The 23,534-nt window shown below is 40.5% G+C and overlaps 1 protein-coding gene across 1 annotated transcript in view; it reads left to right on the plus strand.

Moving 5' to 3' along the window:
• TRPM7 (transient receptor potential cation channel subfamily M member 7) overlaps positions 1 to 23,534 on the plus strand; it is a 190,791-nt gene that overhangs the window by 55,688 nt on the left and 111,569 nt on the right. The window contains exons 6-12 of the mRNA XM_033919897.1: positions 3,239 to 3,363; positions 3,460 to 3,631; positions 8,805 to 8,979; positions 13,028 to 13,151; positions 17,680 to 17,752; positions 19,447 to 19,547; positions 22,551 to 22,685. Of these exons, the coding sequence (XP_033775788.1) occupies positions 3,239 to 3,363; positions 3,460 to 3,631; positions 8,805 to 8,979; positions 13,028 to 13,151; positions 17,680 to 17,752; positions 19,447 to 19,547; positions 22,551 to 22,685 (905 nt within the window). The remainder of the gene's footprint in view (positions 1 to 3,238; positions 3,364 to 3,459; positions 3,632 to 8,804; positions 8,980 to 13,027; positions 13,152 to 17,679; positions 17,753 to 19,446; positions 19,548 to 22,550; positions 22,686 to 23,534) is intronic.

The raw sequence follows: 23,534 nt of genomic DNA on the forward strand, positions 1-23,534 counted from the left end.
CGCTGATGTAGTTGTGCTAGGTAAATCATCATGACCACACAGTATGATTTGTCTCTGCTTGTTAGCAGGTCATGTGAATAGCTACGAGCTCTATACATCATTGGTGCTGGTTGCACAAGTTTGAATGCTCCAATGTTAATGTTTGTTACAGAACAAAATTGTTGTGTCGGGGATTCTTCCCCATTTTTCTTCTTCCTGTCTTTTAGAGCTCTATTTGATTGCTTTTGTACAAACTGAGGGGACAGGAGCAGCTCCCTGAGAAGGAGGTGGATTTGGAAAACATGATTGACAGTTTTCTGCAAGCAGCTTGCTGGTTTAGATACAAGACCCTAGCATTCAAGACCACTAGAAACATCTACAAGAAAGATTACTGAGGTAAGAACCTAATCTTTCTTTGATTTAAAAGGGAAGGAAATTCCTAAGGCATCGAATGAGACAATTCTTTATTAATCATACCTCAAGTGCTGTTTGTTCACTACAGGGAAAGACTGTTTAGCACCAACACATACTAAACGCAGGATGTGCTAAAGTGTTCATTTACAGTATTTATAGACTGCAAATCTACAAATTCTAAGCAGTTTAAAAAATAAAACTCACAATATCAACTCATATGTTTGATATATACATCTTCTATATTAGTGATTGCAAATGTGGGACTTGCTCGACCTTTTTTTTGATCATCAGCGTTAAATGTTTGTGTGGCCCCAGACAATTTTTTTCTTCCAATGCGGCCCGGGGAAGCCAAAAGGTTGGACCACAAACTAACAAATTTTACTACTTTTAGGCAAGAACTTTTAAAGGAGGAATTAAAAACAGTATTGTTTTTATAACCTTATGGAGGGACAAGAGTGTTAATCATGCTAAACACTTTCTATTGACTGGATATTAGTGCTGCCTGATTCAGGAAAAAAAAAATTATTGATTCGATTCAGCCTATTGAATCGATTTTTCGATTCGATTCGATTTTCTTGCCCAATTGGGTGGTTTTTTCCAAACATCCTGGTGGGTTTATTTTATAGCCTCTTCACCCCCTTTGCCCTCTCCTACCCACACTGGTCCTGTGGTGTAAACAAAATAAACAAACAAAAAAGACTTTTCCTCTCTCTGTTAAATCCTAGCTCACGTTCGCGATCTAACACCAGCTCTGGAAGGATACACATTTCAAATCTGACATATTGTAATCACAAAACAGAAAATAAAATTATTTTTCCTACCTTTTGTTATCTGGTCATTTTTCAAATCTTGTTGGTCCCAGGCTCTGGTTGTCTTCTGATCAGGCTCTCCTTTCTTCTTTCTCCTTGCTAACCATCCATCTGTCCTCCCCTTCTATTTCCCTTTCCTCCCCCGGAGGTCTGGCATCTTTCCTTTTTTTCATCTCCATCCCCCCACACCTGCAGCGATGGATCCCACCATCTCTCCTTTTCTCAACTATCCTTTCATCTAGCATCTCTCTTCTGTGTCCCTGTCCCTATTTTCCTCTCCAGTAGTGTCCCCTATATGTCCCTGTTCCTATGCTCCCTCCATGCCCAGCATCTTGTTTCTGTTTCATGTCTCTCTCAATATCCAGCTTCTTCTTTCTCTTCCTTACCTCCTGTTTCCCCTTCCCCAGGTACAGGCTTTCTCCTACTATCTCTCTTGCCATCCTGCACCCTGCCCACCTACTTTGGAGCAGTATCTGTCCCTCTTGTACCCTTCCCCTTGTGGTCTTGCATTCCTCTCTCCCTCTCTCCATTAGTCCAGCACCTCTCCTCTGCTTTCCTCCCCCTCTTTTTGGTTTGGTCTCTCTCTTCCCTTCACTTCACCCCAAGTCTAGCATCTCCCTTCTCTTCTCTTACTCTTTCTTACCCCTTCCTCCTCCTCCCTCTGCACAGGCCTGGCAGACATATCTCAAATCTTCATACGAGTATAGAAAATGTGTTATACTGCCCCCCCCCCGTGAAGGCCTGCCTCCCCCCCCACGAAGTCCTGCTCCCCCAGCTTCCCCGCTTTTGCCTTAAGCTAATACGGTAGCCTGCAGGATCGCAGGTGATCCTGATGTCAGAGGAGGTGCGGGATCGTAGCAGAGAGAAAGTGCTGTATTGGCTTAAAGTAAGAGCGGGGAAGCTTGGGAAACATGCGGGCCTTTCTGACTGACCCTCCCCACTCAAGCAGGAGCGGCAGCAGATGGCCAGCAAGAGGCAGCGCTGCCACTCCTGCTTTAGAAAGGCACGGGGGAAGGATCGGTCATTGAATCGATTCGAATTGTGAATCGGACAGCAATACTGGATATTGCAAAGTGTCTTCTGGAGGGAGTGTTTCAGGTTTGGAGAATGGGTATGGAAGTGCCATTCAGCTAGTGCACTGATATTACTGGCACTCTTAACTGGTTAGCTCATTCATAACGCAAGAGCCCTTAGTGCCTCTTAAATAGGAGGCGGTAAGTGCTCCTGCATTAATTTTTTAAAAATAGTTGGGCAGTAATGCTAATATTTAATGCATGGTCAGAAATTTAATAAACAGAAAAATGCCTGTTTTATGTCTATATTAGAAAGACCCACGTAAGCCTATTTACTAGTTCAGCTTAGTAAAAGGGCCCCTGAGACTGCTTCCCTTCACAGACTGCTTTGAACAAGAATCCCACAGTGATTTATTTATTTATTTTAGAAAGAACCTCCTCTTCTCAGTTATCAGGTAGTTATCAGTTTTTATGAGGATAATATTTAGGTTTAGATAGGTGCAGACTGTGCTTTCTGCATTGTGCAAATTTTCACAGCTGAATTTTGAAATCTTAAAAAAAAAAAAAAAAAAATACTCAAAAAAGGTTTTTGTTGTAGTTTCAGTAGCAAATAACCATGGCTACTGAAATCCATTTTTTTCCTTTGGAGAAAGGGCAGCCGTTTCTTCCTGCTTCTTTAAATGTCCAGCTTAAATGAAGTTGATGTTGGAATTGAGTGCCATGGCTCCGTGAATGGTGAACCGACCCTTTCTTTTGATGAAGTATTTAAATTTTTGCTAGCACCTCTTTAGACATCCACAGCATTTATAATTGCAGGTTTAAAAAAATAGTACAATACCAAATTTTAAATCTGTACTGTTACCTTCTTGCATCTTTAGCGCAACTTAAGCTCAGGGCAGAAGGCATTTAAAGTTAAACCATGAAATGGATAAATTGGACTTTGAGAAATGTGGCTTGCATATCTGCTTTTTAGTATAACGTTTAATTGCATGACCATGCAAGTCTCTCTTGTTTTGGGTATAGGTGTTGCAAAACATGTTGGTGATGCACTCAAAGAACATGCTTCAAGGTCATCTCGAAAAATTTGCACTATTGGAATAGCCCCATGGGGTGTGATTGAAAACAGAAATGACCTCATTGGAAGAGATGTAAGAGACCATGCAATTTCTCTCTTCATGCTTCTCTTGTCAAAAGATCCTTTGCAATATGAGTTACTAAATTTAATTTTGTTGTGTTTCACATAGGTTATCGCTCCATATCAAACCTTGTTAAACCCGCTAAGTAAGCTAAATGTCCTAAACAACCACCATTCGCATTTTATTCTGGTGGACGATGGAACAGTTGGAAAGTATGGTGCAGAAGTGAATCTGAGAAGAGAATTGGAAAAAATGATCAATCTACAACGGATTCATGCGAGTAAGTGATGTACTTTAAGAACATAAGAAGTTGCCTCCACTGGGTCAGACCAGAGGTCCATCGCGCCCAGCGGCCCGCTCCCGCGGCGGCCCATCAGGTCCGTGACCTGTGAAGTGGTTTCTGTCTAATCCTATAACCTACCTCTACTTCTATCTGTACTCCTCAATCCCCTTTTCTTTTAGGAACCTATCTAGACCCTCCTTGAACCCCTGTAGCGTGCTCTGGCCTATTACAGCCTCCGGGAGCGCGTTCCATGTGTCCACCACCCTCTGAGTGAAGAAGAACCTCCTAGCATTTGTTCTAAACCTGTCCTTTTTCAATTTCTCCGAGTGCCCCCTTGTGCTTGTAGCTCCCCACAGCCTGAAGAATTTGTCCCTGTCTACCTTCTCTATACCCTTCATGATTTTGAAGGTTTCTATCATGTCTCCCCTAAGTCTCCGCTTTTCCAGGGAGAATAGCCCCAGCATTTCCAATCTGTCAGCATATGAGAAGTTTTCCATACCCTTTATCAACTTTGTTGCTCTTCTCTGGACTCCCTCAAGTACCGCCATGTCCTTTTTGCACTTGTGGTAGTTTTTTGTGTTTTTATATTTTTTTTAAGTTTTTAAAGTTATGCATACTTAATGAGGAAAAGGGTATAAACATTCCACAAAATAGATGCAGCTTTGGGCATGTGCTTATTTTGGAAAGGCCATCAACCTTATTGCCAAGTTGATAACGCATATTCCTGCACTTTACCAGTAGGTTTTTATTTCCAACTGAGATTTGCACATTGTAGATCAGACAAGATTGACGGAGTGCTGTAAGATACTTGGATCTTAAGAGATGAGAAGTCAAGTGCAGTAGTAATGTGAGAAAGGAAGAAAAAAATCATTCGGTATTAAACTAAATCAGTTATTTGAACCTACAAAAATATGAAAAAACCCTGAATTTTATTTTGAAGAACCCACCAACAAGTATAATAAGCTGTACTCTGTTCATCACACAGAAATGTTTTCTTGTTTTGGGGGTGTTGTTTGTTTTTTTTATAGAATTTTCATAATTATATCCATAAACATACAAGATGTGGAAATAAATAAATAATCAAAAACATACCATTTACATTAATTTTTTTTAAAATTTAATTTAATTCTTATATACCGCTAATAAACGTGAGGTTTCTAAGCGGTTTACAAAAATGATGTATTAAAAGATACAATAAATAAAAATAAATAAGATAGGTACTTGGGAATTCCCTAACTGTCCCAAAAGCTCACAATCTAACTAAAGTACCTGAAGAAACAATTTATGTAAAAGTAAAGATAAAAATATAAAGACAGAGATAGAGATAGAAATAAATATTCCAACAAGATGGCGGCTAGTTAATACTTCCATCAAGCCCTCGTTAAAGGGAAAGGAGCACATCTTTACCAAACAAATGTTTTCTTGTGTTTTTCTTCTCTGAGAACAAGCAGACACAATAGTCTCACATGTGGATGAAGTCATCCACAGAACTCAGTACGGATACTGCCAAGTGCACTGTCACTTTAAATCTTTAAGCAGTGCCCATACCACGCATGTGCAGTGCCTTCCTGTTGGACATTGGCTCATAGGACCAACAGTTCTTAGTTTTCCGTTGAGCTGAGAAGCTGTGTATTTGGTTTCTCCTCAGTGCGTCAAACTTAAGTAGTTTTTGTGCTTTCCTGATATTCGTTTGTCTTTTTCCTTATGATTCTGCATCTTTTTGGGGTTCTGTTTGTATTTTCCTTGAGTTTGGTTCAATTCGGTCAGTTTTTCATTTTTTGGCCTTTGGACTACTTCAAGACCCTTTTTTGCCCCAGGGAGCATTGCTATTTCTTGGTATACTTTTTACTTGAGCTCCCCTTTGACTTCGTATCAGCCATTTTTCCCTCCATATCAAAGAAGATACCGAGGGGGCTTCAAGAAATGTACTTGATGTAATTGGACAATTTCAGGCCCCGATCCCATAACTAATGTATTCAGTGTCTAGGTCCTGACCACTGAGACATTCTTTGTGCCCTTTGCAAAAGAGGACACTGAAAGGTCAACTCCTCCAATGCAAAAAGCTTTTTAGTTTGACCGATCATGGCAGGAGATTTGGGATCTGACAACAGCCTACATTGATACCGACACCGGTGACTTGCCAAAGAGAAGAGTGGGAATTGAATCTTGGTTTCTCTGATTCGCAGCTCACTGATCTAACCATTATGTTATTTCTCCACTCCTTTTGGGTTTACAGCGTTATTGAACTAGTCATTTCATGACCTTGCATCTTGCCTTAGACAATGGTATTTACTGTTTTAGCTAATTTTAAATATTGAACAAAAAATATTGTTAATCAATACAATAATTCAGGTAGCACAATAAATGATATTGGATAAAGACCTGACCAGTCCATCCAGCCCGCGCAACAATCACACTCATTATTAATTCATGATTAAATTGTCTGGCATTTCTGAGACATAGAGTACAAAAGTCCACCTGGCACTGTCCTTAAGTTCCAGCTACTGGAGTTACCATTGAGGCCCACTCCAGCCTATCCAAATCATCTTATTTAGGTGACGGGACCATCGCGTGCCAGACACCAGCGCGCTGACGATTTGGCGCAAGACACAAGCGTGCCACGGGAAAACTTAGTTTTAAAGAGCTCCGACGTGGGGGGTGCATACTGTTCGCGCTGCCGTTAGGGGGTGCAGGGGGTGCAACCTCCCACTTTATAGAGAAAACGGAACTTTTCCCGAAAAAAATTGGAAAAGTTCTGTTTTTCTCTAATGGTGGGGTCCAAACACCCCCCCAACAGCAGCGCGAACACTATGCAATAAAGTTTCCCCACTCACACCCCGCTTCAGTGCTCTTTAAAACTAAGTTTTCCCACGGCGCACTGGTGTCTTGCGCTGAATTGTCTGCCCTCCATTGTCGGCGCGCTGGTGTCTCGCGCGCGACTGACTATGAACCCTTATTTACTGGACACAGACCATAAAGTCTGTCCAGCACTGTACTCGTATGTATATTCTTAATTCCCTAGACCTTAGCAAGTTATTGAGTATTACACGTTACAGTAGAAAGATGTATTTTAATTCAGAAGTATGATCAAATTAGTAAGAGTTGTTTATATTAGGTAATAAAAGAAAAACACCAGTCTGTTCAATTCTTTGTACTTGCTACTAAGGGATATATCCCAGCTTCCAGTGATAAGAACATAACCTCTTGTGATATATCTAATCTAATCTTGTATTTGTGCATCGCTCATACCTATACAGGCTCAAGGTGACTGTAAAGAGAGCTAAGAGGGGAGAGAAAGAGGAGGGAGAGAGAGGAGGAAGGGAAAGGGAGAAGAGAGAGGGTAAAGGAGATTAAGTATCGAACAGATAGGTTTTCAGTTTTCTTTGGAAGATGATGTGGCAAGGTTCAGTTCTGGTCTTTTCTGTAAGGCCATTCACTCCAGGACAGTGTTTTTGTCATCTTCCAGTTCAATATTCCTCCGTCTTGGATAGATACAGGATCCGCTAAGTAGTTTGTACAATACTAGTAAACCTCTCTTCTCGTGTCAGACAAACTGTTGCTGGAGCCTGGCCTCAAACATGAGCACCTCCATTTCTTCTAGGACTTCACCTTACCAGACAGATCCAGCTACTAACTATAGCAATCAAAGGTTATGTCCACATCTGTACTGACTTTCTGAATATATTTAAAGGACTTCTGATTTACAGTATCTCTTTTCTACTTGATTCCAGCTCATTTCATGTCTGTATATTCTTATCAGAATGATATCTGACATAATCATTGTTATTTCTACAGTAGCCTTATTCTGCATTTATTTACTTTGTAGTCTTGGTTGAAACCTTGAGGCTTGATGGCTGCTTTACTCGCTTTGACGTGAGAAATACTCATGTTAGGTAATTGTCTTGCATGTATCAGGAGTAACAGAATATAGTTTTAGGGCAAAAATGAGATATGCATTCGCTTGTACCATTCCATAGTTGATGCAAACGTGTGGTCTGATTCATTCTTTGGATGTCATAACATGTTTTTTTGGTGTTTAGCTTACCTCATTTGTGAAACATAACTATAAAGAGCTTATACTTTAAATTTGTGTATTATATTCTTTCTTCCATGAGGTAGCAGTATATTGATTCATCTTTTTTGATTACTCTTGTTGCATTTGCAGGTAATGTTATGAAGTGAGGTAAGATTGTGGACATGAAAAGTCGTCATAATTTAATATTTGTGTATGCAAAGCTTACTGTTTACGCAGATACTAGGTGGATATATCAAGATTCAGCGTGATGTCAATTTTTGAAGGATAGATAATGAGTAATGGTATGTAGTTGCAGCCAAAGTATTACCGTTGTTTTGAAACTGAAATAATCTACATTTGTCATGCTAGGCTTACTGTTTACGCAAGTACTAAGTGGATATTTCAAGATTCAGCATGATATCAATTTTTGAAGGATAGATAATGAGTTGCAGCCAATATTGTAACCTATCATTTATATTACTCTTGTAAATTGATCTAAAAGTCAGATATCATCGAGTAAGAGTCAGATATCATTGAGTAACAATAAACTTTTATTGATCATGACAGGAGTTGCCATCCAACATATTACTAATAATTGGAAAGACTTAATTTTAATTTCTGGTGGAATTTGTTGTGTCACTTTTATAGAATGGAAAGATCATTGGCGGTACAGAATGGAAAGTATAAAAGTTTTATAAAAATATGGGAGCCATTAACATCTTTTTGTCATGATTAAATGCCATTTTTCTATTAATTATACACCACTTAGTGATGAAAGAGGGGAAGGGTTTAATGGGAGGGTTTATGATCTTATAACGAATAATGGCCTTAGAAGGAGGGTGGGGGGAGGGTTGCATTTATATTTATAAGATACAATGATAAGATGTTCAAATGATCTAATTAATAGTGTTTATTATTATTCTTGTACACTTGATGAAAGTTTAAAAACGAATAAAGAATTTAAAAAAAAAAGTAAATTGATCTAAAAAAAACCCCAAAACAAACAACCAATTCAGAAATGAAAAAGTACCACCATAGTTTTGAAACTGAAATAATTTATATTTGTCATGCTGTTATTGTTTCAGAATCATCTGCCCTCTAAATCCTCTGACCTGTGTTCTATCTACATATAACCAAATCAATCATTTTCTCTAGGAATTGGTCAATGTGTACCTGTGGTGGCACTTATATTTGAAGGAGGTCCCAATGTCATCCTCACAGTATTGGAGTACCTAAAGGAAAGCCCTCCTGTACCGGTAGTAGTCTGTGAGGGGACTGGCAGAGCTGCAGACCTGTTGGCCCATGTGCATAAGCAAACAGATGAGGGAGGGTAAGCAAGACCAATACATGTGTTGCTCATGTTATAACAAACTATAATTATATTTTTCAAAGCTTTCCTATCAAACAGATGCTTGACAAAAAAGAATGTGGTTTAGAAAATGTTTAGTTTTTTTAAATTTATTGAAACATACACTTCTCCCTCCTTATTCGCGTAGTCTCTCGAGAGACTATGGGAACTCCCCACAGCCATTTCCTAATGGCTATCTGCACGGGGCAGGAAAGTAGGAAGATCGCTACTGCCCCGAAAACCAGCTAGACCACCAGGTAAGGCCGGGATGCCGGGGGGAAGACAAAAATATTACATTACATTACATTACATTACATTAGGGATTTCTATTCCGCCATTACCTTGCGGTTCAAGGCGGATTACAAAAGGTTAGTTTAAGGACAGAATTACAATGAATAAAAGAATTACAGAGTTACAGAATTACAGAATTATATGAATTGTAGAGAATAGCTGGAGAGGTAGTGAAGATCTTGAGGGCTTTTAGTGGTCGTGTTGTTATATCTATTTTAGGAATTTCTTGAAAAGTGTGGTTTTTATTTCTTTTCTGAACGTCTTATATGTTTTGTTTTTTCCTTCTCCCCCCCCCCAAAAAAAAAAAAATTGCGATTATGTGAAATCGCGAGTAGGGAAACCGCGAATGGGGAGGGGAAAGTGTATAGCATATAACATAAAATTTCTTCTCCAGATGAACCAAAGGTACGCTCACATAAGCTGGCTTTTGAGTAGATTGCATCCACTGTAAATGACAGCTCAAAGTAAACTTGCCTCCAGAATTTAAATATGAACTTAAACTCTCTCATTCCTAGAACAGTTAACTCTTTCATTCTCTTTGTTCCATATATCCAGTCTGGCCAGCATAACACACTGCAAACTGGGACCATGTTTCCTCACATTGCCTATCTCTAGAGCGACAGATACATTATTCCTGAACCTTCGGGTAGTCAAACCATTCTCGCGACGATTCTTGTAGAGAGCCTCATTAGAATTCTTTGGCTCTGCCTCCCATCTCTCTGGTCTGTCCTCCAATTCCTCAGTTGTCTCTCTACAAGTGAGATGGTAGGAGCCTGTCTTTTCTGCCTGTGCTTATTTTTCAATTAAATTCAGTTTTTGCTTACTGTTTGCAAGTTTTTTTTTTGGTGCTGCTGAGGACCCCAATCATAGGGCATCTCTAGCTGCGAGAGAGTGCAGACTCTAAGGTTGAGGGTCTGCTTCCAAGGAGCAGACTGCTTTGCAGTGCACCTACTTGTTTGGCCTGCACTAATAGCGCGGGGGCTCAGGGACTGCTCCCTTGGGAGCAAGGATCCAAAATTCTAAAATTGCTAGTGTTTGGATCCCAGTGTAGCTCCCTTTGGATCGTTTTTGGCGCTAAAATCACTGCTGCAGTGGACATCTTGGATGTCCCAATTTGAAAATAAGTCTCTATATGCCTCAAACCACCTTAATTTTTCTTAGAAACAGGTATGATGGACTCCTCAGGCCAGGATACCTTGTATTCATGCCAACTTTGTTATGGATGGCTATCTGAGGATTTATCATGTCCAACGTGCCATGCGATGTGAGGGGGTGGGAGCCCCTGGCTTAGCCTCCTCTAGTCCATTGGGAGGATGTGTGTGTTAGTGCAAGGCTGAGAGGACTGGAGTCCCATCAAGTCAGTGGAATCAGTGTGTTCAGTTATTGCAGCAGTGGCTCTGGGGAAATTTCTTGCATTTCTGGATGCGACAGAGGCTTATTTTCATATTTCTTTATTTCTAGGACACCAGAAATATCTCAGATTTCATGTTCTCCAGTAGCATGTCCAGTTCACAGCCCTCCCCTTTGGGCTGGTGACTGCCCCCCTGCACCTTCACCAAGGTGATGGTGGTAGTGGCCGGCTCATCTTCAGAATGAAGGTCCAAATTCAATCCCTATCTGGATGACTGGCTGATCAGAGCTCCATCCAGACTGGAGTGTGAGCAAGCAGGGGAGATGGTAGTGTCTCTTCTACAGTGCCTGGGCTGGATTGTTGGTTTCAAGAAGAGCCAGCTAATGCCTTCTCAGGCGTTGGAAGATTTGGAAGATTGGTTCGACACGATCCAAGAACATGTTTTTCTTCCTGAGCCACGCAAAAAGAAGATCTAGAAACAGATCATGGATGTGCAAATAGACTTTCTCAGTTGCCAAGTCCTGGACCCAGGAGAGTGATCCCTCTTACAGTGTGTTTCATCTCATTGTGAGGTGTTGGGGCAGGCTGGTGATAGATTTGAAGGGTTCAGCCAAACACTTGAAAGTTAGGTATTTCTTCAATTGCAGAACATAGCCAGGAAGCTTAGAGCTAGATGCATTGGTTCAACCCTAACCAACTCAGGAACCTCCTTTATGTCTTTCTACCTTGGCCTTTGGTGAACCGAGTCATCCGCAGGATAGTTATTCATCCTGGTCGGTTGAGCCTAGTGGCTCTGGACTGGCCTTGTCATCTGTTGTGTGTGGATTTGGTCTGCCTTCAGCAAGACAAAAAGCTCAAGCTCCTTCTTCATTGCATCCTGCTTAGTCAGGGACTGGTTCCCATGGAGAACTCCCAGGCTCTTGAGCGCAGGACCTTGATTCATAGGGGCTATTCCAACATAGTTATTCACACTCTTTTGAGGTCCAAGAAACCGTCTACCATGGTGGCTTATGCCAAGGCTTGGATGGCTTTCCAACAATGGTGTGCCAGAGACTAGGTGGAGCCATTGTGTGCTCCGATTCCTGTTGTCCTCGCTTTCCTCCAAGCTGTTCTGTTAAAGGACCTGATGGGCCGCTGCAGGAGCGGACTGCTGGGCGCGATGGACCCGGCAGAGGCAACTTCTTATGTTCTTAGTCATTTGTTTGTCTGACTAGCCAGTCCAGATGAGGTAAGCTAGTGTCCAAGGCCGCTATTGCCCGATTGATCTGCATAGCCATTTCGTCGACTTGTATCGCCTGTGGCAAGCAGCTGCCAGTTTCTCTCAAAGCTCACTTGGGTAAGAGGTGTTGCTGCTTCATGGGAAGTCTCGAGCGATTCTTCCGGCTGAAATTTTTAGAATGGCCACTTGATCATTTCTTCATACCTTTACACAGTTTTACAGAGTAGATGTGGCAGCTCGGTCTGATGCCACTTCTGGGCTTCTGCATTGCAGGCAGGCTCTTCTGTCCCACCCTAGACGTTGCCATTGTTTTGGTACATCACCTATCATGTTGACTCCGGAGGGGACGTAACAGAATGGATAATTAGGTTCTAACCTTTGGTAATCTTCTTTCTGTTAGTCACTGATGGAGTTAAAACAGTGTGCCCTTTATCTACTCTGTGTTTCTCTTTATCTCCTTCATTTTTCTGCCTCAAATGTTTCTCCTTTCAGGCCTGAGTATCTTCCAACCAACAGACAGGCCCTATGGGGAATTGTTCTGTATATGTAAGTACATACCTCTACTGCTGGCTTTGTTCCAGCTAGTGATTGTTGCACACAGCAGGTTGATTCCATGTTCTTGTCTGTTTTCATATTGCCTGTTTATTCATTGTTGTCTTATATATTGCAGAGCAGAACAGAATACTGTTCAGTGGTGGGGAAGGTCCCTGTGTCCCCTTTGTGTGTATGCTTTCTTCCAGTACTATTTGTTTGCTTTTGGACTCAACTGTAGGGGGCTTTGTGTTCCTCAGACGAGTGGGAGGAGCAGAGGAAAAAAAGTGTGTGGTTTTCTGCAAGACCTGGTTTGCGGGTTGAGATAAAACACCTATCGTATTGACTCCATCAAGGACTAAACAGCAAGAAGATTACCAAAGGTAAGAACCTAATCTTCTGTTTGTAAAAAATGTACTTACGTTTTTCATTTCCAGGTTTTATCTTCCCAACCATCACCTCCTTTGCTATGAGTATTGAGTATTCTTTTATGCACTATGTTGATGGGGCTAAATATTAAGCTTGATTAATTTGCTGGTGTCAGTGAAGCCCTGCCATTCAGCCCAGCGATGGTCACATTTTCTAAAATTATTGTGTTTCCTAAAATTGCAACCTTATTTGATATTTATGTGTTTCAGAAATCTTCCTGAAGGAGCGGAATCTGAAATAATTTCAACAATCAAAAAAACATTCAACTTTAGCCAGTCTGAAGCAGTTCATCTTTTTCAGACTTTAATGGAATGCATGAAAAGTAAAGAACTTGTAAGTAGCTTTTAACAAAGAAAATCTGTAGTTTTAATTGATGAGCATGAAGGGGCTATCATAAGATAAATCTAGAATTACTGTGCCAAATACTATGCAATATTTTTATGTTAGGTTTATAGAAGAATATGTTCTGAAAATCCGAGTGGACAGTATTAAGAACAACTGTTCTTAAGAGAATGATATGGGAACGAAAACCCGCAAGGCAGGAATAGGGACAGAGCCTATGGGGACGGGAGCAAACTTTGTCTCCATGTCATTCTCTAAAAACTTGAGACTAATATCAATATGTAAAAGCATAACACATCTTAGACAATTGACAACTATATTCAATGATTAAAAAAAACTGCAGAGGCTGCTTTTGGATTTCAAAAAACTGCTGTTAAATGACATCATTTTTGTCTTGTCTGTCTTCTGCAATGTCCTTCCATCATGTGTCCAGCTTCTCAAGCATCTTACTTTTACTGCAACAGATTCATCCATTGTTGCTGGCATCAAGGAACATTTCTAACATTTAATAGACACTTATTTTCTTGTTCATCCACTATACAGTTTAGGTTCTCTTCTATACCCATGTCTGAAAGACAATCCAATTACCGTCCTAGATGATATAAAAACATAGGCAACAATCTTTGGGAAGGCTATATATTATATCATATATATATGGTTCTTATATCTCACAATTCTCTGCTTGGATTCATTCTCAGTAAGATTGATAATGGGTTACATTTAAGACTTTATCAAATCCAAAAATGCGGAAAAAAATCTTGCTCAAGTTATTGTCGCACACCTAAAGAAGGACCACAATTGGTCAGCAAAGCTACACCTGAGAATAGATGGATACTGCACCATTCACAAAAGAAAATGTTAATGAATAGCTTGAAAAATTGAAGGTGGACAAAGCTATGGGACCAGATGGGATCCATCCCAGGATATTGAAGGAGCTCCGAGAGGTTCTGGCAGGTCCTCTTAAAGATTTGTTCAATAAATCTTTAGAGAGGGGAAAGGTCCGCGGGGCTGGAGAAGAGCGGATGTGGTCCCTCTTAACAAAAGTGGTTGCAGAGATGAAGTGGGCAACTACAGGCCGGTAAGTCTCACTTCAGTTATTGGAAAAATAATGGAAACGTTGCTGAAGGAAAGGATAGTGAAATTCTTAGAATCTAATGGATTACAAGATCCTAGGCAACGTGGGTTTACTAAAGGTAAATCGTGCCAAACAAATCTGATTGAATTCTTTGACTTGGTGACCAGAGTTTTGGATCAAGGATATGCGCTAGATGCAATTTACTGAGATATCAGCAAAGCCTTTGACGCGGTTCCTCGTAGGAGGCTCTTAAACTCCATGGGCTGAAGTTAGGGCCCAAAGTGATGCACTAGATTAGAAACTGGTTGATGGACAGATGCCAGAGGGTGATGGTTAATGGAATTCGCTCAGAGGAGGGTAAAGTGAGTAGTGGAGTGCCTCAAGGATTGGTGCTGGGACCGATTCTGTTCAATATGTTTATGAGCGACATTGCTGAAGGGTTAGAAAGTAAGGATAGCCTTTTTGCGGATGATATCAAGATCTGTAAGAGTTGGCACCCCGGAGGGAGTGGAAAACATGAAAAAGGATCTGCAAAAGTTAGAAGAATGATCTAGAGTCTGGCAACTAAAATTCAATGCAAAGAAATGCAGAGTGATGCCTTTGGGAGGTAAAAATCCCAGGGAACTGTATGTGCTGGGAGGTTGATAAGCACAGATGGAGAGTGGGACCTTGGCGTGATTGTGTCTGAGGATCTAAAGGCATCTAAACAGTATGATAAGGCGGTGGCTGTAGCCAGAAGTTTGCTAGGCTGTATAGAAAGAGGAATAACCAGCAGAAGAAGGGAGGTGTTGATGCCCCTGTATAGGTCATTGGTGAGGCTGCACTTGGAGTATTGTGTTTGGTTTTGGAGACTATATCTGGTGAAGGATATATAAAGACTTGAAGTGGTCCGGGGGAAGGCGGCAAAAATGATAAGCAGTTTGAACAAAAAGAAGTATGAGAAAACTGGAAGACCTAAACATGTATACTCTGGAGGAGAGCAGGTACAGGGGAGATACTTGAAAGGCAATTAATATAGAACCAAATCTTTTCCAGAGAAGAAAAAATGGTAAAACTAGAGAGCATAATTTTGAGGTTACAGGGAGGAAGACATAGGAGCAATGTTAGGACATTCTTCTTCACGGAGGGAGTGGTAGATCCTTGAATGCCCTCCCGAGGGAAGTGGTAGAGAGGAAAACTGATGGAATTCCAAAAAGCTTGGGATAAAAATAGAGGATCTCTAATTTTAAAATGAAGGATATAAATTAAGGAACTAAGGCCAGTATTGGACAGACCTGCATGGCCTGTGTCCCCTATAGGGTGATTCGGTGTAGGATGGGCTGGGGTGGGCATCATTGTGAATTCCACTAATATGGAACAGGAGGATGTTACTGGTCAGACCTTACAGTAGATATCCTGCAAACAATGGGATGATTGGATAGGCTGGAGTGAGCTTGGATGGCAACTTGAGCATTTGGAACCTAGGACAATACCAGACTTTACAGTCTACGGCCCAGAAATATCAAAGAAGAGACAAGTTAATCTAATCATGTATTTTTTTAATGGGTATAACTTATGGGCAGACCGGATGGACTGTTCAGGTCTTTATCTGATGTCATTTACTATGTTACTATGAGTCAAGAAAAGTGAGACCAATCGCATCAATATCACACAAAGTGAGAGGTAAACCTGAAATACCCAAACACCCACAATGCACTGGGGTCTTTACTTGGGTTATGAACATCATCATTGGCTCACATGTACTCACTAAGGCTGTTATAATATTCTTAATTTCAACTGTAGATAAATTATTGTAAAAAGGTACTTGGCTTCACCCGACGGGAGCTCTGCATCTGTATTCATTTATGTTATAAACAGCTGGTACTTCTCTAGCTCATAAAAGTAAACCTTTCCAAATCAGAACCATTACTCTTACCATAGCTCTTTTGAAGTCTGCCCTTATTATTATTATGTAGTCTTATAGCCCACCAAATCTTTGCACAATGGAGTTCAAGGCAGGTTACCATTAGCAACGCCATTATAAAATTTTTACATTTAATGTAAGGTTACAGACAACATGTCACTACAGTAAGTACACATACAAGCCACAAGGTAGGGTTGCAGGTAGGTTTGCTTTATATTACAAATACAGATACAAGATCCTTTATCCAAAATCCTTGGGGCCAGGCATATTTTGATTTTTGGAATGATAATGTTAGAAAGACAGATCATTTCCTGCTTCTCACTGCCACCCTGAGTGGAATCTGTGGCTCTTTGCCATTTTTCCAGCTCTCTGACTTGAATTGCACAGAGAACAGGAAAAACACACGCACCTGTGTTGGTTTCAGCATGCGTCACGTTGGGGAAATTGACTACTAAGGTTCGCGTCTAATTTCAGTTTTCAGAGCTTTTTTTTGTTTTTGGAATTTTGGATAAAGGATCTTGTACCTATACTTGGGCAATGCTTATATAGGTTTTATCTTAGACTGATACGTACATATAGTGCAGCACCAAGATTCAGTCTAAACTATTGATACCCTTTTTGAAAGAGCCATGTTTTCCATGGTCAGTGGTTCAGATCTTTCTCGGAAGTGAGTTACAAATTTTCTCAATTCAGTAGTTGAATGATTTGCAGTGTATCACTTTATATTTTACCCTTTCAGAGAAGGGGAAGATAGAATCAAACAATCTGAGTTTCATTGTTCAGCTGATCTCCCTCATAATTTCTATTAGACAGTTAATTCAAAGTATCTGCATAGTCCTCTCTATTATGTATTAGTCTTCAACTGAGGACAGTACATTATAGACATGTTCAACTTGTCTCTGTAACTTCAGTAACTCTTGAATCGTCCTCTGTCCATGAACAACCTGCTCATAGTAATCAAATTACTTGTAACACTGAGAAGCCTTGAGCTTGGAAGTCAATCAGTTGAATGCCTGACTCAATCCTTCTTGCCAACAGAAAAAGCAATGTTGCTCCCCTTTATGTAGGTGTTTTCCAAAGGGTTGACCAGATGCACAATCTATCTTACCTCCTTCAGAGCTTCACTCCTCATTGAACTTGAACTAAGGGATTGAGGGAGATCGATGTGCCATGAGAAGGGCTGTGCATGCGCAGAATTTTACTTGTAGTTCTGACTTGTGGGAGAGCTTTCATTTCCTGACATTGTCCGATGACACCATGCGCTTGTGTACCTGATTAATCCTGCTATCTTAAGGGGAACCTCTGTTACAGATTTAAATAAAAAAAAAAAAGAAGATTGCATTTAAAAAGTACAACTGGCCACAAATTCAGAATTTTTTTTTTCCCTGCTAGGTTTATCAAAGTAAGTCCATAATAAGAGTTTTTCTGATTAAACCCAGCATGGTACTTGGACTTTTTTTGGGGGGGAAGGGATTCCTCATTCTCGGACATCTCTTTTTGGATAAATAAATGTTGCTTTTGACTTTCCTTTTTTCAAACAGGTAACCGTATTCCACGTTGGCTCAGAAGAGCACCAAGACATTGACGTCGCAATACTTACAGCGCTGCTAAAAGGTAACATTAATTTTTTATAATTTTATAAGCAATATCAATCTGACACCAATCTGTAGCGGAATTATATTGCTTTGAGGTTTTAGACCGGAAATATATTTTCAATGATGAATGCAATGTGTTTATCCAGCTAAAGTGCCAATATACAAAAATCTGAAAAACTCTTCAAATGGTATATGTTAAGTGCCATTTGCAAAGAATTAAATTCAGAGATCCTTTTACTAAGATGTGCTAATGAATTAGTGTGTGTTAAGTGCCATGCAGCCCATAGGTATACCGTGAACTGTGCAGCATTTAGCGCAGTTTTTAGTAAAAGGACCCCTTAGTTCATAATAAGCTTCCACAGACACAATTGTATCCGTTAATAAGCTGCCACAACACAAAATGATGTGATACAATTTGATTTTTTGTTCATTGACTGGGATTTATTAACTGCTTTATGAAGAGATTCACCTAAGGCGCTGTACAACAGGTATAGTTTGACATAAAACAACTTACATTGAGGTAAACAGGGCTGTTGGATGATTTAATTTCACATTGAAAAAATATATCTTGAGTTAACTATACCTCTCCTTCCCTCACCCCCTGTGATTTGGTGGTTCTCTCCCTCCCTCCAGCCAATTTTTAAACTCTCCTATCACAGACAGCACCGGGGACGGAGGGGATTCCTTGTGGGGTCGGGCAGGGATGGAGGGGATTCTGGTGGGGGCGGACGGAAATGGGCGGGATTTCTATCCTCGCGTAACTTTCTACTTGTCACTTAAGGAATCTGGTCTCCTCAAGAGAAAACACTACAAATCAACCTTCTAGAGTTAACGGGCAATCCGCAGTGCTCTGTTCGCCTTTCAGGATCACTTGCACAACCATGTAGTTTTCGTGCACTTAACCATCAAGTAGCCTTGTATTACATAAACAAGCAAGGTAGCACAGGCTCATATCCTTTTGCAAAAAAGCCATCCAAATTTGCACTTGGGCAGTCGCTCACAACATCTTCAAAGCAGTACATCTAGCAGGAAACGAAAACCGCCTGGCAGACAAATTGAACAGACTTCTCCAACCACGCGAGTGGTCACTCCATACAGTGACTCTGCATCAAATTTTCACATTATAGGGAACTCCCGATAAAAATCTCTCTGCGTCTCCTACCAACCACAAGTTGTCGCATTATTTCTCCAGACTGTTCAATCTCAACTGTCTCGAATCAAAGAAGAGTGACCAAGTTGATAAAGGGGATGGAACTCCTCTCATATGAGGTAAAACTAAAAAGGTTAGGGCTCTTCAGCTTGGAGAAAAGATGGCTATGGGGAGATATAATTGAAGTCTACAAAATCCTGAGTGGAGTAGAACGGGCACAAGTGCCATCAAAAATTTCCAAATTACAACTCCAGATGTTGATGATACGTAGTAGTCATGCAAAAATGGAAAGTCTACTTACCAAAGACGGCTAAATATTTAGCATTTGGGAGAGAGGAATGGAAGAGCTTCACTTTTTAGCTACCACTCCCTACCATTGCACCACATGACCCTTCCTCTAGTGGCAGTCGGTTTAATATGTAAAAAATATACTTTTCTATATATTAGCATTGTTAGTTTTATGTATACCTGTCCTCTGCATATTTATAGGAATCTTATTTACAATTATAGTCTTGCTATTGAACAATTTAGAATGTAAAATGTTTTCTGCATATTTTAAATAGGCACAAATGCATCTGCATTTGACCAGCTTATCCTGACACTGGCATGGGATAGAGTGGACATTGCGAAGAACCATGTATTTGTTTATGGGCAGCAATGGCTGGTATGTAGATGAATTTCACCTTAAATCATAGAAACAAAAGTAGAAATGCTTGTAAGAGTGAAGAGATTTACTGGATGTTTTGCATAGGAGATGCATAAGTTTGGTATGTAGTTAAAAGTAACGCTCTCATTGGAAGTGTAATGTTTGTTCCTGAATGACTAGAGGTTTAAGTGAAACAATATAGGCTCCTTTTACTAAGCTGCGATAGCGTTTTTAGCGCACGCTAAACCCGTGCGACGCGGCTAGAACAGCTCAGAGTTAGCGTCTAGTGTGCTATCGCAGCTTAGTAAAAGGAACCCTATGTGTCTTCAAAAGCTCTGGTTAACTCCTTGCTATCCAAAATTGTGGGGTCAAATTCTTGTAAAGCAGGGGGTAATATAGATAAATATATCTTAAATTATTCCCGCACTAAGCCTCTTTGATACAATTCTCTCGTTAACATTTTCTTTCAAAGACCTCTGCAGCGGCTGGTTTCACACAGGGAACAGAGCCCTGTGACTCACTTCACTCAACATCGGTCTAATTATTTCATACATTTTTTTATCATATATACTTTAATTCTTTAAATCTTGTTAAAAAAACAATGTTTTACTTATCTATCTTATAGTAGCAGGAGCTGTTGCTATAAAAAAAAAAAAAATTAATAAAGCATTCTTTTTTAATAAGAGATTTAAAAGAGTTAAAGTACGTATGATTAAAAGAAATTTATGAAATAATTAGACAGATGATGAGTGAAGCGAGTCACAGGGCTGTGTGTGAAGCAAGGTCTAATGAATAAAAGAAGCTTAGTGCAAGGCGATTTGCTTTGTCATGATTGCAAGAGGCCATATTCATATTGTGTACTCCACCTTTCATACTTGATTTTTCTGAAGAAAAACTAATAATGGGGTTAAAGTGTTTTAGGATGCAAGCCTTCATCGCTAAGCTTGAATACTGAGGTTGTCACCCCCATGCTACTGATGTTCATGGCAGGCAGGGGATAATATTCTGTATCCAATAATTCCCACTAATCACCACCTATGAATAAGGTAATATCAATCCTAATCTAAGAGAGTTAGCCTCAGTAATGGAGCCTACGCGTAGCCATTCAATGACTGGGAAATTCAGCGTAGTTATACTTGCTCCTTTAATCTCCAATCATTGGCCTCACTCTCATTTTCATTACTCAAAATTTCTAAAATTTTTATCCTTATTAATCTTTTTTCTTTTTTTTGTTTTTTATATATAAATCCTTAAAAAATCTATCTTCATATCAATTCCTATCATTTGTGAAATACAAGTGCTGACTTAAGATGAGTGCTGTCTTAAAGATAAGCCTTAAAGATAAGTAGGCTTGGATAAGCCAATGTTTGTTAAGAACTGGCTCTAGCTATGAAATATAAGTGCTGATTGATAGATAAGTAGGCTTGTATAAGCCACCATTTAGAAAATAACGATAGTTTTGATTAATTACACAACGCTGAAGTTAAGAATTCTATAAACACAATGTAAAATAAAGATAGTGCAGTCTCAAACATGTGAATAAGGATGGAATGATAGGAATTGATATGAAGATAGATTTTTTAAGGATTTATATATAAAAAACGAAAAAAAGAAAAAAGATTAATAAGGATAAAAATTTTAGAAATTTTGAGTAATGAAAATGAGAGTGAGGCCAATGATTGGAGATTAAAGGAGCAAGTATAACTACGCTGAATTTCCCAGTCATTGAATGGCTATGCGTAGGCTCCATTACTGAGGCTAACTCTCTTAGATTAGGATTGATATTACCTTATTCATAGATGGTGATTAGTGGGAATTATTGGATACAGAATACTATTTATACGTTTTCCCATTGGGGATCTTTATATAGTAGGCAGGGGATAATACTCATTTTTCACTGTTCTCCTTTTTAATCTTTTACTTTAGAAATTGTAGCCAATCTAGGTCACAAGTACCTGTCAAGATCCCAAAAGAGTAAAACCGATTTTACGCTGCTTTTCCTAGAAATTAGCAGTGGATTGTCCCACGTCCATCTTAAACATGGCTTAAATGTATGTACAGTCAAACCTCAGTTGACGAGTAACCCGGTTTGCGAGTGTTTTGCAAGACGAGCAAAACACTCAGCAAACTTGACTCGTAAACCGAGCATTGACTCGAGTTGCGAGCCCCCACCCCACCCGACCGCGGGAACCAACACTATTGCTCCCCCCGAGGCCACCGGCGCTGCTCCCTCCCTTCACAATCGTCTCCTCTGCATCTACCGACCGGCCCTGTCCTTACCCATGTGCCACCGGTCTGCTGCTGAGCCTTGAGCATCTGCGCATGCTCAAGGCCTTCTGGATCTCATCCTCACCGAGATTCTCATGAGACTCGAGATCTCATGAGAATCTCGGAGAGGGTGAGATCCCGAAGAACTGAGCATGCGCAGATGCTCAAGGCTCAGCAGCAGACCGGCGGCAGGCACTTTCTATCCCCAGCGGTGTAGGGGTAAGGACAGGGCCAGTCAGGGAAGGGGGGGGAAGAGGCGATAGCAGCACCGGTGGCCTCGGGTGGAGCATGGGAGTTGGGGTGCATCCGGCAGGAGTGAGCCAGCACCTGAGAGTCCCAGCAGAGGGGGTAGTGGCATCGGGGGGGGGGGAGGGGCAGTGTCCGGGAGCAGCAGACCAACAGTGTCCAGTCGGACTCTGTGGAGGCGGCAGCGTTTGCTTAGCCAGCACCACCTGCAGTGAGAGGCAGCGAACAGCAGCAGAGGAGGAGAATTGGAGGAGCCGCGTGGATGGGTCTGTGGCAAAGGCAGCGGTGGAGGCGTCCCTAATGGTAATTAAGTTTTTGGGGATGTGGAACGAATTTTTCAAGTTTACACTAACTCTTATGGGAAAAGTTGCTTTGATATACGAGTGTTTTGGTTTAAGAGCATGCTTCTGGAACGAATTATGCTCGTAAACCAAGGTACCACTGTAGTTGGTGAAATCAGTTTTTTTTTCATACCAGTGCTTTAAATAGCTAACTGTATGTTCATAGGTTGGGTCCCTCGAGCAGGCTATGTTGGATGCCCTTGTCATGGACAGAGTTTCATTTGTGAAACTTCTTATTGAGAATGGAGTAAGCATGCACAAATTCCTTACAATTCCCAGGCTGGAAGAACTTTATAACACAGTAAGTATAAGGCTGCAATTTTTAATGACATCTTTACCTAACATAGTAAATTTTGCATAGTACAAATTTTGAATTTAGGTAATTATGACCAGTGCTGTTTTTTGTAACAAAAAAGGTACCAGAACTCAGATGCAGAGTCATCCTTTAAAGGGCGGGATGATTACTGAGGGGCTTGCTCCACCCCTGCAATCTGCCACTGAATCTATGAAAAGGCAGTATTGCAAATATTACTCCTGTCCTTAGAATACACCTCTTATTGGAAAAAGGAAAAAAAAAAAAAAAAAAGGCAGATTGCTACAAGTCCCTATGTAAAAATCACATACAGAAATATCTCACTTTGGTCATACATTCAAAATGTGCAATGTGCCTTACCAACTACAGAACATAAGAATTGCCATACTGGGACAGACTTGAAGGTCCATCAAGCCCAGTATCCTGTTTCCATCAGTGGCCAACCCACAGTACCTAGCAAGATCCCAAGTAGTAAAACAGACAAAAACTGAACTAACTGAGAAAAACACTGAACTAACAGAGAAATAGAAACAGAAATGTTTCTTCCTGTACTTTGCAAAAAGACAAGGTTATCTGAGATGCTGCACATTAAAATCCCCAAAGCTGAAATTATTCAAATCGCTAAAAGCAAAACTATAAAAAAAAGTTCTCATCTTTGATTGTCTAGACCAGTGTCTTGCAAACTTTGCGAAGCCACAGTACTCTAAATGTGGTGGCTGTGGCTCGAGGGCATCCAGAGGTACGTGGATGTCGACACGATGACATCGTGTGCATGCGTGACATCATCATATTGACGTCCGTGCATGCACAAAGGCCCTCCAGACAGGATTCTGAGCC

The sequence above is a fragment of the Geotrypetes seraphini genome, chromosome 14 (genome assembly GCF_902459505.1).
Source record: "Geotrypetes seraphini chromosome 14, aGeoSer1.1, whole genome shotgun sequence".
Classification (NCBI taxonomy): domain Eukaryota; kingdom Metazoa; phylum Chordata; class Amphibia; order Gymnophiona; family Dermophiidae; genus Geotrypetes; species Geotrypetes seraphini.